At 46.5% G+C, this 12,201-nt stretch overlaps 1 protein-coding gene across 1 annotated transcript in view; it reads left to right on the top strand.

The window, feature by feature from the left end:
• The window catches only part of SLC25A32 (solute carrier family 25 member 32), a 259,881-nt gene that overhangs the window by 63,392 nt on the left and 184,288 nt on the right, over positions 1–12,201 (top strand). The window contains exon 3 of the mRNA XM_069621468.1: positions 5,122–5,207. Within this exon, the coding sequence (XP_069477569.1) occupies positions 5,122–5,207 (86 nt within the window). The remainder of the gene's footprint in view (positions 1–5,121; positions 5,208–12,201) is intronic.

The following is a 12,201-nucleotide window of genomic DNA, read 5'->3' as shown; positions in this document are numbered from 1 at the left end:
TTTGTGACTCTCGCATTCTGTGATCACAGTTCAAGGGTGTTTATTAAACTGTATAAATGGGTGAGAAAAACACCTAATCTAAACCGAAGATCGGAGCAAGCTTCGACCATCAAATAATAATAAGGCATTTCTAGTGGCATCTCGTCAAATATCAAGGGCCTATACTGAAACAAACCTATTGCCAGTTCTTACAGCTAAGTTACAAAAATAGCATGGGATAGTGTTCAAAAGAAAGAAGTGTTCACAAAAATGATAAGTCAGGATTGTATAGCGAGGTCTCCCTTCCCCACGTTTTTAGGACTGGACAAGGCGGGCTCTTACGAACACAGAACACAACTGGGCTTTTCCAGCATGAGGCTACTGTTCTTCTCAGTGATATCGGGATCTTCGGTGGTCAAGTCTCTTTACACAAAGTCTCTTGCCCCGGGAGCCTGATGTGTCAAAATAACAAATCAAAAAGTTACTCTTCGTAATCATTTATGATGGGTGATGACCCTTCACCCCGGGATCACCCTCAACCGGGCTCTGATCCTTCTTGACTGTTAGCCTCCCCCTGACTGGTTCACTGCGGCTTCTTTATTCCTAATAATTTCACCTGTAGCATTCTCGATTTTCAATGTCCTTTTAAATAATCTTTCACTGTGGACATTCCTCAGCCGGGTTCACTCTTGTCAACACAATGCCCCTGGGGTTAACGTGCATCACCCCTGTTTTGTAGACATTCACACTTGCCAGCTTCACAGTTCACTTTGCTTTATCACAGCGCGGGATTTACCTGCCTTAGCTTTCCTCTTGGTTACGATGGCCTCCCTTGGTCAGGCTCAGACCATCAATTCATTGTAGACATCCCTCGGTCGGGATCTTGCTTGTCATTCTAACACAGTTCATGATCTTATCTCATTAGAAAAGCGGGGTTCCTTTCCCCAACTTTGTTTCGGCATCCCTCCGTCAGTTTCACACTTGCCTTTTCTTCGCTAGACCCCTTCGGTTCTTTTCCTACTCAAGTCCAGGTCTCAGCCCCTAGTTAGGCTTCACGTACTTCAATGGTCTCTGGATGTTACTTACCACCCTATTTGGCAGGTATCCCTCAGTTGGGTTCACATTTGCCTTAGCTTTTATTCACTTTACTGAAGTCCGGATTTTAGCCCCCAGTCAGGCTTTCCTTTAAAATCCCTGTCAAGCTTTCCTTTTGGTTGTGTGTCAAAGACTTTCGACTGTACAAGGATTTTTACTTAACCCTTGCATGACCACTTTTGTCAAGGCTCCAGTCTTCAGGCTCAGGAGTGGCACGAACCAACCATCCCCTCCGCTTTCTGGGCACTTGCAAGTCCGACCTTATACAAGACACCGAGACTGCAGCGGGGAAAGAGGGTTAGGGACAAGATGGTTGGATGGGTTCAGCAGTAGGGTAACCGGTGAGAGGGTTAGGAGAGGGGAGGTGGACAGGGAAGGGAACAATGGGTAACACAGTAAACATACATTCACGTTGTACAGTGTATATACATACAGTCACATTATTATACAGTGTGCATCAGAGAGTCTGAAAAGATGGAAATAGACTTAGCTCTGGGGTGAGTTCTGGCCTCCTGCCGGCGTACTCTCAAGTCCGGTAACAATCTGGAGCGTATTACTGCTGCAAGAAAGCACTGAGTTACTATATTGTGTGTTACGTCACACACCCAAAACAACACTTGCCAGCATGCAATTTGGATAATCTGCACCATGTTGCGTATGCTAGCAGTGCGGAGCACTAGGAGTTAGTGCGCGGGTTAATGCTGTCAACAAGCCGACACATGCGGAATTTCCACATGTGGCCCCGCACTGTACAGATGGATCCACTGGGTCTTTGACCCTTGAGCGATCCGTTTATGAATCAAGGAAGCATCTGCCGCACGTGACTTGTGGCGGCTCAAGCACTCTGCTCTAAGCGATTCCCCCTCGTGGCTAATTGCCATGCAAATCGCATGCACTGCTTTGGACTCGGGACCTTCCCTGGGTTAATGCGCGCGATATGCCAGGATTTCGCTTGGGTGCCCCGGTCGTGACTTAGCTGTTCTGTCGCCGGGGGGTCTGTGTGGAGTGTGGGCGGAGCCCCCCCTTCCGCGTGCCCCAGCTGCCTTCTCGGACCGTGTTGGCCCAGCGGTGTGGCGGCGTCTTTCTATGCGCTCTTCCCCTTATCTCTGGAGTTCCCCTAGCGCAAGCGCTACTTATCTTTTCTTTGCGTGGGGCCCGAGTGGACGGTGGTTGGGGCGTGGCCCCTCATGCAGATCCCTGATCTCGGAGCTCTTCCGAACACGTCCTCTCCTGCTGGAGGCTTAAGCACAAGCCCCCTGCTTTGGATATCCTTGCACGCGTGCATGAGGCCCGCCCCTCTTGGGCTTGTTCTTGTAGTCCTGACCCCAGGGGATTCTGGGTAATGTAGTTTTTGCTGCCTTTTTCCTGCAAACAGGACACAACAGTCTTCTATAAGGATGTAATCTGTTCCTAGTGTTGCCATCCCTTAACACCTTTGAATTATTCCGGTTTTGGTCCCTACCTGGGTCCATAATGGAAGGATTTAAGTCTTGCCTCATGACAACTTTGACCTCTTACGACAGGCTCTCCTAGGGCCCTCTGGTATTTATAGTTTTAGCAAAAGGGGACCAAGCAGAGTCTTTCGATTGAGGGCCAACGTGACGCTGGACCACTCTGCAGCTGATCTTTCCCTGCATTTTAACTGTTCACGTAACACACACAGTCTTGTTCTTCAATTCACCTTATGTTGCGATTTGCAACCTTTGCTCAACATCGTTCCCTTTACTCCGACTCACCGGCTTTGATGAACCGTTTGGCGTTTCTTGTCTCTGGAGTCAAGGACGATACCACGGTAGCGAGCACCTCTCCCTGCCTTGGTTATCAGTGTAGGAGGACTCTGTGCACCATTGACATCTGCTGCACCACACGTTAGCTGTTATTCCCAGTCTTATGATTTCCTTCCGAGAGGCTTTGCCGGTCTGGGTCGAAAACAGCAAGGACACTACTCTCCTTGTCGTCCTTTCGGTTGTAGCCGCCTTTCTCCTCCTCTTGAACTGCCGTCCTGGAATAGCTGACCTGTCATGCGGTCTGCCTTACTTGTAGTGTGCTCTCGTGCTCCACCTTTTATCCCTGGGGGGAAGGGAAAGGGCCGTCAGGTGTGTGTGGTTATTATCAATTGCCTGACTCTACCTGACCCTTGTGTCAGAACATGTCAGGTCAACGGCTTTGGTGTTAGTCCGTTGTTTTTCATGATGTAAGGAAGTTTGCGTCTGATCGAAGGGGGTTAGTTTTCTACATATCCTGCTAAGCAGGATGGGGGGGTAAAAAGGTGTCATGAGAAATTAGATCCCTCGCTTTAGGGGTTTTGGTAAGTTTAGCAGGGTGAGTTTGGTAGAGTTTGTGAAATGAATAGGGGGAACAGTGGTGTTTTGTCAAAGTAGACTGGGAGGTTGGGAAATAACAATCAGAGGGACATGGCGAAGAATGACTGGGAGTATTCAGATAGGACACAGGAAAACAGGGGTTCTGTAGATGTAGTTTCAGAGTGCAACAGGATTTGGGTTCGCAGGCAATTTACCATATACAGAGGGGTCATTGGATTTATGCACAGGAGATTAATTGGGTGGAAGGGGGGTGGGTGTGGTACAGCCTACAAAAGCCTCAGGGATTTCGTTCTCCTCACAACCTTCTTCGGTATATTACTGCATCTCATCTGGGGTATTCCTTCGAGGACAACCCCGGGCTCTCCTACCCAGGTGATCCTCCCTCGGTCGTCCACTGCCCAGGGTTGGGATCCGAGAGCGCCAGCCCTTCCCAGGCCAGCTGAATTAGGGATTCTGTGTTTACTTGGGAGAATGCCCTCGATCTTCTCACAGGGTGCAAACCCAAATGGAATGGTGCACAGTGAATGTATGTATATCTTTGAAGCAGGTGCTTTGTTTTAGGTTGTAGTATGCTGTGCAAGTGGCTAATTCAGCAGCTTCATATGTTTTAAGCAACGCTGTGCAAAGAGGAGCAAGTGCAAAGATGCTTGAAATGTCTTTAAGGATCCCATACAATTGGATAAAAATAGTGGGCTCACCCTTTCATATTGAGAGTTTATAGTATGTAATAGAAGTATGTGTGTTAGCTGTGTATTATGTGCTGGCCAAATTAATGGCAAACAATTGGTTAATTTGTATTTGGGGAAGTTCTTTTCCGCATGTTTGGTAATTCAGGCCTACATCTGCTCATTCGTTGTCTGCATAATTTTGATGGGAACTCGCTGATTTTAATTGTTCGCTTTGAAAAGGGAAATATAGGATGCTTGCTTTAACTGAGCCTGCAGGTAAAGGGAATAGAGCTGCACTTGGATCTCTGGATCCATGTAGTATGGCAAGACTGTTGCATACTGGAGATTGTGTTGAGGGGACACCATCTGTGTTAAGAGGTGTTCGAGGTGTCGGGGTAGGGGGTGTTAATTGTATAGCCCACTTGTGAGGGCACACAGTTGTCACTTATGTGATATATATGGATGTAGCAGGAGAGGTTGCAGAGATGGATGTGACATTAGCAGAGGCACACGTGCCACAGTACAGGGTTTGCGTGTGGGGGGAGAGGAGGTGCCTCTTGTAGTGGGACTGGTGTAAGAGAGGACTAGTGTGGAGGTACCCATGTGGAGGAGGGATTTCATCATGGCTTGAGTAGGCAAGTTGGGGCTATGGCCTTGGCAGGCAGCCCCTTCAAGGTCGAGGGAAAGCATAGAGGGACCACCCAGGATTTGGAGCCACAATTGCCTTTTTCTTGTTTTGTTTCATTTTTAATAACTAAAAACGTATTTACTGGCTCTCTGGCTTGCTTAGAACATTGTCACACAAGTAGCATTTATTCGTTTATATGCAAGACATGTCCATTCCTGTTTTAGGGTACTGAGTGCACCCTCTGTTTGTCCCTCTTGAAACATTTGCTTTTATTCACATTCTGAGTCTCGAGCATGAGGTAGTGAAAATCCTTAATATTGTTCTAATATTAATCAATGTAATATTTAATTATTAATTTAATACTGCAAACCATAATTACGATCTATTTAGAGTGTGCATCTTAATTTCTCTTTTTCAATTCTCTCAGCTACAATGCCATTAAAGCTTATAAAAAAGAAGGGAGGGAAGAGACCCTTACAGCAACTGAGCACCTTGTGTCTGCAGCTGAGGCCGGTAAGGAAAAGTTAAAAACATGTTAAGATGTAATATTAACATCCCTTAGAAACCAGTTTCTAAACTTTTGTTTCAGCTTGAGATTGAGGAATGTGCATACAACGCCTTTTGCTGAAAGACCTAACATGAATTATGTTTAGCTTTTCTGGATACTCAAACACCAGAAAATACTGGCGACTGGTGTTGGAAATTAAAAGTACTTCACTAAAGGTGTCAAAAAAGAGTAACTCATATAAAAAATAAGCATCCCACCACAAATGACCCCACTCCCAACACATTCTATATACTCTCCCATTCTGTGTTCTGCTTTCTACTAAGCAGTGTGAAGAATATAGTTTGATCTGTGTTTGGGCAGTCTTTTCTTACTTTTTATCTTGGGATATTTGATTACATTCACAGCCTCCTAAAACAGTAAGTGGCAAACAAATCTTGCAATTTCGTCCCATAGATGGGTTTGCCGCCACGTGGTTTAGTCAAAAAAGAATTGTATGGGAGAGTGGACAGGAAAAAATTGCATTGCCCGATAAATCGGCTTTGGTATGTGAGAGCTGCAACGAGTCATTGTCCTGCAAGCAAGTTGATGCGCAAATGATCTTCTGCTGCCTGTGAAAGCATGTTTTGCACTCGTTAGTCGGTGATCTGGATTTACCCTGATCAGTGTTTGTTTTTGCTTGCATAAAGAAAACTGGATTTCGACCAGTCCAACATTAACGTCCTGGTTTTCGCATGCCCTTAATGTTTGAATGAATTACTTTGCAGGAAATTTAGATCAAAGTTTGAAATGGTTGAGCAATTGTTTATAAGTTTGTGACCGGTTTGGATAATTTCGTTAGTCCAGTTCTTTCATTTGGACCAATGATTTAATATTTGTGGACACGATTTTCACTAACAAACTAACTTCTGATGTGACCGAGTCATTGTGGTAATGTGCTTTGCCACGTGGCCACTAAGAAGCTGTCATTCAGGGCTGCTAAGTGAGTTTACAAAGACATGCACTCCCAGAGCAAAGCTAGCTCTGGTTATGTGAGGTTGGTTGAGGAATTGCCCAGTTTGAGGCCACCAGTATCCCCTCGAGGAAAGCAGAAAGTAGTTCAGACTGGTCACGCCTCCCCTCCCCACCACCGAGTCATAAAGCCACACTTAGCTGAGAGAGTTGAGATATCTGACGCAGTTCAAGTGCTACTAACATAATTGTTTTAGTAGACAAGGAAGGTGCTACCACCCAAAGGATGGTATAGCACTCACATTAAACATGAGATGAAAACCTCTATGCATTATCGGGTTAATACACCGAGTTAGTTATATAAATGTGTATTTAATCTTCCTAAACGGAAGTGGATGGATGCATTCTTTATTTTGGTAGAATAAAATTTCTATAAATACAAATACACATTATATCAACTACATCATGGCCACGGTGATAGCAACTCCGTGGGTGCCTTCCTTAAAATCCTACACGAAATCATACAGGTTAAAATATATTAAAAAAAGATGAACTATTCAGCTGTACCAAATGAGCTCTTAATGCTAAAGCACATTCATTATAAATAAACTGAGCAGATAAGTCCAAATGGATAAAATTAAGTAAACATCTACATCACCTGCCTCACTCCCCAATTTCTCATCATTGGCAGGAGATGTTACTTTCTCAATTCCACTTAAATGGGGCACAATAGCATACCATTTAATACATTGTCAGCATTATGTCGATTGCATTGCTCGCTCCTTTACTGCCCATTTCTGTTGAGAGAGCTGTAGCTTTCGTGAGTCATGAGATCAGAAGAATCATTGGGTTTAAGGTATGAGCGTGCCGAAGCTGTAGGTCGGCCACTAAATCTAAAAAGGAATCGCAAAGGCAGAGTCAAAGCCCAGAGTGCAGTAGACGATTACAAAATGAATAGACAGTGTAAGGGAGATGATAAAATGGGCAAGCGATGCCCCTATTTGCATATTATGATGAAGGGCCAATAAGGACCCCCAAAAATAAAATTCACGCGAGAAGGATTATCAAAATGAAGAATATTGAAATTAGCAGGCAAACGCTAGTCCATGGCAGGGCCAGGAGATTCGCAAAGCCAGGTCTCAGTAACGCAGATAAAATCGGGTGAATTATCGCACAAGCTATTGTGGCAGCGAGCAGCATGAGCGACGAGAGATCAAGCATTAAGGAGAGAACATTAAAATGAACCCCAAGGGAGAAGGGAGTACGGTGCAATGTCAGTTACAGGACAGAAACCCACGGGAGAAAATGTGTAAAACTGGGCAAGCTTTGGTAGTAAATTGTGTGATCGTGTATGCAGAGGGGCCTTCACCGATTGAAGCCAAGGAGTATTATCCGGCTGCATCACTGACTGGCACAGACAGGCTTGCCTTTAGCGTATGCAACTGTGAAGGGAGCTGACATGCCGTCCAATAAGACAGGAAGAAACACTTTGAATGCACAGTCAAAATGAAATGAAAATAGTGCCTAATAACAGTTTACACTTTAAAATGGAAAGTGCAAATAAAAGGGAGCAGGTACAGACAATCAAATTAAATTATGGGGGAGGGGGGTGTGTGTGTGTGTCTGTCTGTCTGTCTGTCTGTCTGTCTGTCTTTGTACTCTACTACAGCCCTTCTCCCTCCTAGACTAAGCCTGGCTGCTCAGCCATAACTACCAAACCTTTTGGGTGGTTCCAGCCTATTTTAGGAGTTGGAGCCCTGTACACTAAGAGGAGAGTGTTCCGGAGTCCTACCATAGGTGGACTTTAGGAAAACTCCCTAGCATCCATAAAACTCCACCAAGCGGAAAACTGCATCATTTACGGTCTTGAGAAGGCCAATTATGCCAATCTGTCTTTGGATATCTTACAATTGCTCACTAAAAAGGGACTGTTAGGCATGATTACATGCAGTACCCTTTGGGAACACTACACACAATTAAGACTACAGGTGTAAGCACAATCTCACCTTTGGTATAAGTCTGTACTACACAGTTTTGTGGTAGCAGGGCTGAGCAGCCAGGCTTATCTCAAGAGGGATGTGAGCAGTATAAGGGGTTACACAAAGGACTTGCAACACAGTGGTTCAAACACACACTTACTCCAGGTTTCTTGGTAAACCAATATTAATTTATTTAGTTAGAAAACATTCCACTAGTAATAAGCAGCTCAATATCTCACTATAATACACTCCAGTACCAAACCAATACGTTTCTGAACAAGTTAGGCTCCCCTGAAGTGGGAGCAAAATGGCACTTCAGTAACTTTCAAAAACGGGTAAAAGGACAAAGTTTATAAGAATTAAACACAAATACTTTCTCGGGCAGGGCAAATAGTTTGTCACTACAAGCGGCAATTCAATGCAATAGGCCTGGTCCAAAATCAATGGATCAGTGTCTTGGCTAGGATAGCACAGCTCTGGTAGTAAACGGTCAAGTCTTTGCCAATGTTCTTGGAAGTAGTTTGCCCGAAAAAAAGAGTAATATGTCGGTTTAGGAGTGAACAAGACTCCAAAGTTGGGAAAGTTTCACAAACTTACACTGCAGCAGAGAGGATTTCTCAACCGCGTTTCTGCACAGTACCTTTGTATGAAGAAAAGCTGTAGCTGAGGCAAATGTTCCTGGCAGTTCCTGCAGATCTCGCTGTTCCTGGGCCTCAGTCATGGGGACAAGAGAGAGGACATCGGGAGGCTCCTGCACTGCATGGGGAAGGATCCACAAGCTTGGCAAAACGTCGGTTTAAGGTTTGAGTGCCTTAAAGTCCACAAACTGGTATCCCTCTCACTAGCTTTCTGCTTTTCAACAGCACTCTGAAGAAAATTCAACCAGCATGGAGATGGTTTCCAGGTGGCTTGTGAGTTGGTTTTTCCAACCAGCTCAAGGGAAGAAGTCGTCCTTGAAGGGGCTTCTCTGTCGAGGGAGTTTCAGGCTATTCGGACCTGCAGCAGGGCTTTACCGGGCAAACCAACGGTCCAGGAGTTGCAGCAGTCGTCTTCCTTCAGCTCGTCTTCGGTTCTTTCGTTCCAGTAGTCGACTGTCTTCCAAGTCCCAGAGACTTGCTTTTAAACAGTTTTCTCCCATTCATTCCAGCCTAGCTGTCACTCACCTAGCTGGGTGGCTGTCCTTGCCAGACAGTCAGCCAGCCAATCACGCCAGAGTGCATTCAGGTCTCCTAGAAGCTAAGCACAGGGAGTTTCGGGCACCTCCCTCACATCCTGTCCACCTCAGACACTCAGGTGCCAGAGGGGGGCTTCAGTACTGAAGCCTGCCAAAGGCAAATGAACAAAGGGACAAAACCTGGTTTGGCACGCAGAGACAAACACTAGAAGGACCTTTCCAAAAAGAAATGGTGAAAAAAGTCGATCTGAACCCGTTTTTACAGAGGGGGCTCAGACGCCATCTTGAAAAACCTGGCTCCAGTGGATTTCAGCTACCGGAGACTTTAAACGGGTCGCGGTTGCGAAAATCATGGTAATACCACTGCCACCCGCCATTCTGAGATGGGTAGCTTTTGAGGGCTACGTGCGTTTTCTAGGCATATGGAATACTAGGTATTCCCTCCATCACTCTGCTGTAAGGCAGTGTGTGCTGGGTCTAGCAATTTAAACAGACTAGCAAAGTCAATTTTACTTTACACTCCCTGGGCAACAGTAGTCAGTCCCAGAGAAGGTACTTAAACCTTGGGAAGTCTGAAAGACATCCCTGTGCCACTGCACTGAGGGTGCTGTGTGACACACAAGAAAAAGATGATACCTATGGAGTCGTCTAAAACTCCATATCCAAAGAACACAAAAATTAAACACACATCAAAATACATGAGTGGCAAAAAAGGCTTGCACCCTTTCCAGGTAAAAATGTAAGTCCTAGAAATCCAACAAAGTTGCTGGGGGTCTCAAAAGGTAAGGGAAATTAGCACATTTAGAAGAATTCTCCCTAACGGGGACTGATTACTGTTTAGGATGCTGTGCCCTGTCCACAAGCCCTTTCACAGGGGTATGCTAATCTATCTCTCCAAGCTCTTACAACTGTCTTTCTGGCCAGGCGCATAGGTTCAGCCATCCAGACCCTTCTAGCTGTCCCCCCTAATAGGTGCAATTGGTTTGGGAGATCTCTTCATGTTTGAGGCTCCACCTTAAGTAACCCACATCCCCTCCACCCCATAACTGAAAATTACTACTTGCAGTTGTGCAACAGTCTTAAGTCTTAATTGTTACTCTGTACCTTCAATCAGTTTTAGCAATCGAGATTCAAGATTCTTTGAATCCTGCGGAATCCTCCAAAAAACCCTGCCTAAAGTCTCCTCACAGTTGGGCAGGGGAAAGCAGCCGCTACCTTATCCTAACCCAGGCGGTGGTGTTAGCCGGGTGGATCAGCTGGGAGGAGAAGGCCACCAAGGGAGTAAGAGGATTCTGTTAGGAGCGACGCAGTATTTAGAGGGTGCCAGAATATTTGATGGCTTGTTGTCAGTCAGTCTTCCTTTCAAAAAGATATCCCCATTGAGGATAGAGAAGACTCTTATGAATATTAGAGAAATGATATAATTGGGAAGCAAAACAGTAATACCTTGACTATATATATATATATTTCTGAGGCTTGTGGAATCTGCTTAGATCACATGCTGTGCATAGGCCGACATCTAGTGGAAGCTGTGGAGTATTAGTTTGTTTTTCGAAACTCAAAAATGGGCGTCGACACAGGGCGTGCCAGTAATACTATCCCTAGTGTGACGTCCACTGTACCCATGATCCCTCACGCATCTAGGACCCTCAGATTGTTTTTTTCCGCCATGCTGGTCGAAAGCACTGAGCGGAGTTCCCTGACTTAGTCAGATTTTGCTAATATTGTAATATATTTCCCCGTTTATTCCACCTCTATGTCGAGTCTCCGAACATCGACACTCAGCGCCGGATCGGAGAAAATTCAACTGTCGGACTACAGCGACAGATTTGGGCCTCGGAAGGCCTCTGGCCTCGGCCCGGGCCTCGGAAGTCCTCTGGACTCGGCCCTGCAAGTAGGGAGAGTGGGGGGTGGCACATATCCTACACTCTGATTAATATAGGTACATTACTTATATTCCTACACTCCCAGCCCGCTGCCACAGGGTGCGTATGGGGGGGTACCCCTTTTCAATTTTGCCCCAAGTGCAACCGCAAGTATCCTTGGGTTGACAGACGCGCCACGTGTAACCTCTGCTTTCCGAGGGACCACCCCGAGGCAAATTGCAGAGCGTGCAGTCGGTTTAAACCGAAGACCCTTAAGGACCGTTCGACAAAGCGTTGGGCCCACCACGCCAGGCGACAAGAGGCCATGGCCGCGGAGGGTGCCTTCAGCGATGGCAGCAACGCCGTACTTTCGGACGGCGAGGGCAATGTGGCGTTGATGGACAGCCAAGCGCAAGTCCCCGACCTCGGAAGGTTGTCCGGCAGGGCAGCTATGGGGAAGACCCCCGGCGACACGAGCGCTACCCACACCACTTCCAGCAAACAAAGGTCCAACCGAGACTCGACGCGCACGTCGAGCTCTTGGAAAGAGGCACGTAGAGAACGGTCCACCGAGTCAGTGTCCTCTTGGCGTTCGCGTTAGAGATCGCCTCATGACACCATGCAACCCTCCACTGTTGCTAAGAGTGCCTCGCTTCCCTTAGTGACTGCGGTTTCGGTTGTCGGAGGACGACGCCAACCTCTACCCCCAAGCCGCACTCCAGGAGTCGGCGTCGGCAGGCAGCGCGAAGGCTGCTACCGAATCCCTTACACTCTCCAGAGACAGGGACTCTACCCCCGAATTTCGGCGCCAGGCATCGAAAAGCTCTGATAGGGCCCAAAAATCTGTGAAACACTCTTCCACCCACGGGGAGGGGGGGAAACAACGAAGTAAGCAGTCCCAGCCTACTTCCACTCCTAAACTACATTCTACTCCACCTAAACAGACGGACAAGTCTCAGTCTGCCAGTCGGTCTAGTCAGGACAAATCTCAGTCTGTTGTCCCTAAGCCCCCTGTTCAAACCAGTAGGTCTAG

Source organism: Ambystoma mexicanum, chromosome 5q (assembly GCF_040938575.1).
Source record: "Ambystoma mexicanum isolate Mex_15411 chromosome 5q, UKY_AmexF1_1, whole genome shotgun sequence".
Lineage (NCBI taxonomy): Eukaryota > Metazoa > Chordata > Amphibia > Caudata > Ambystomatidae > Ambystoma > Ambystoma mexicanum.
Note: the sequence above shows the minus strand (reverse complement) of the source record. Positions and strands in the feature narration are given on the sequence as shown.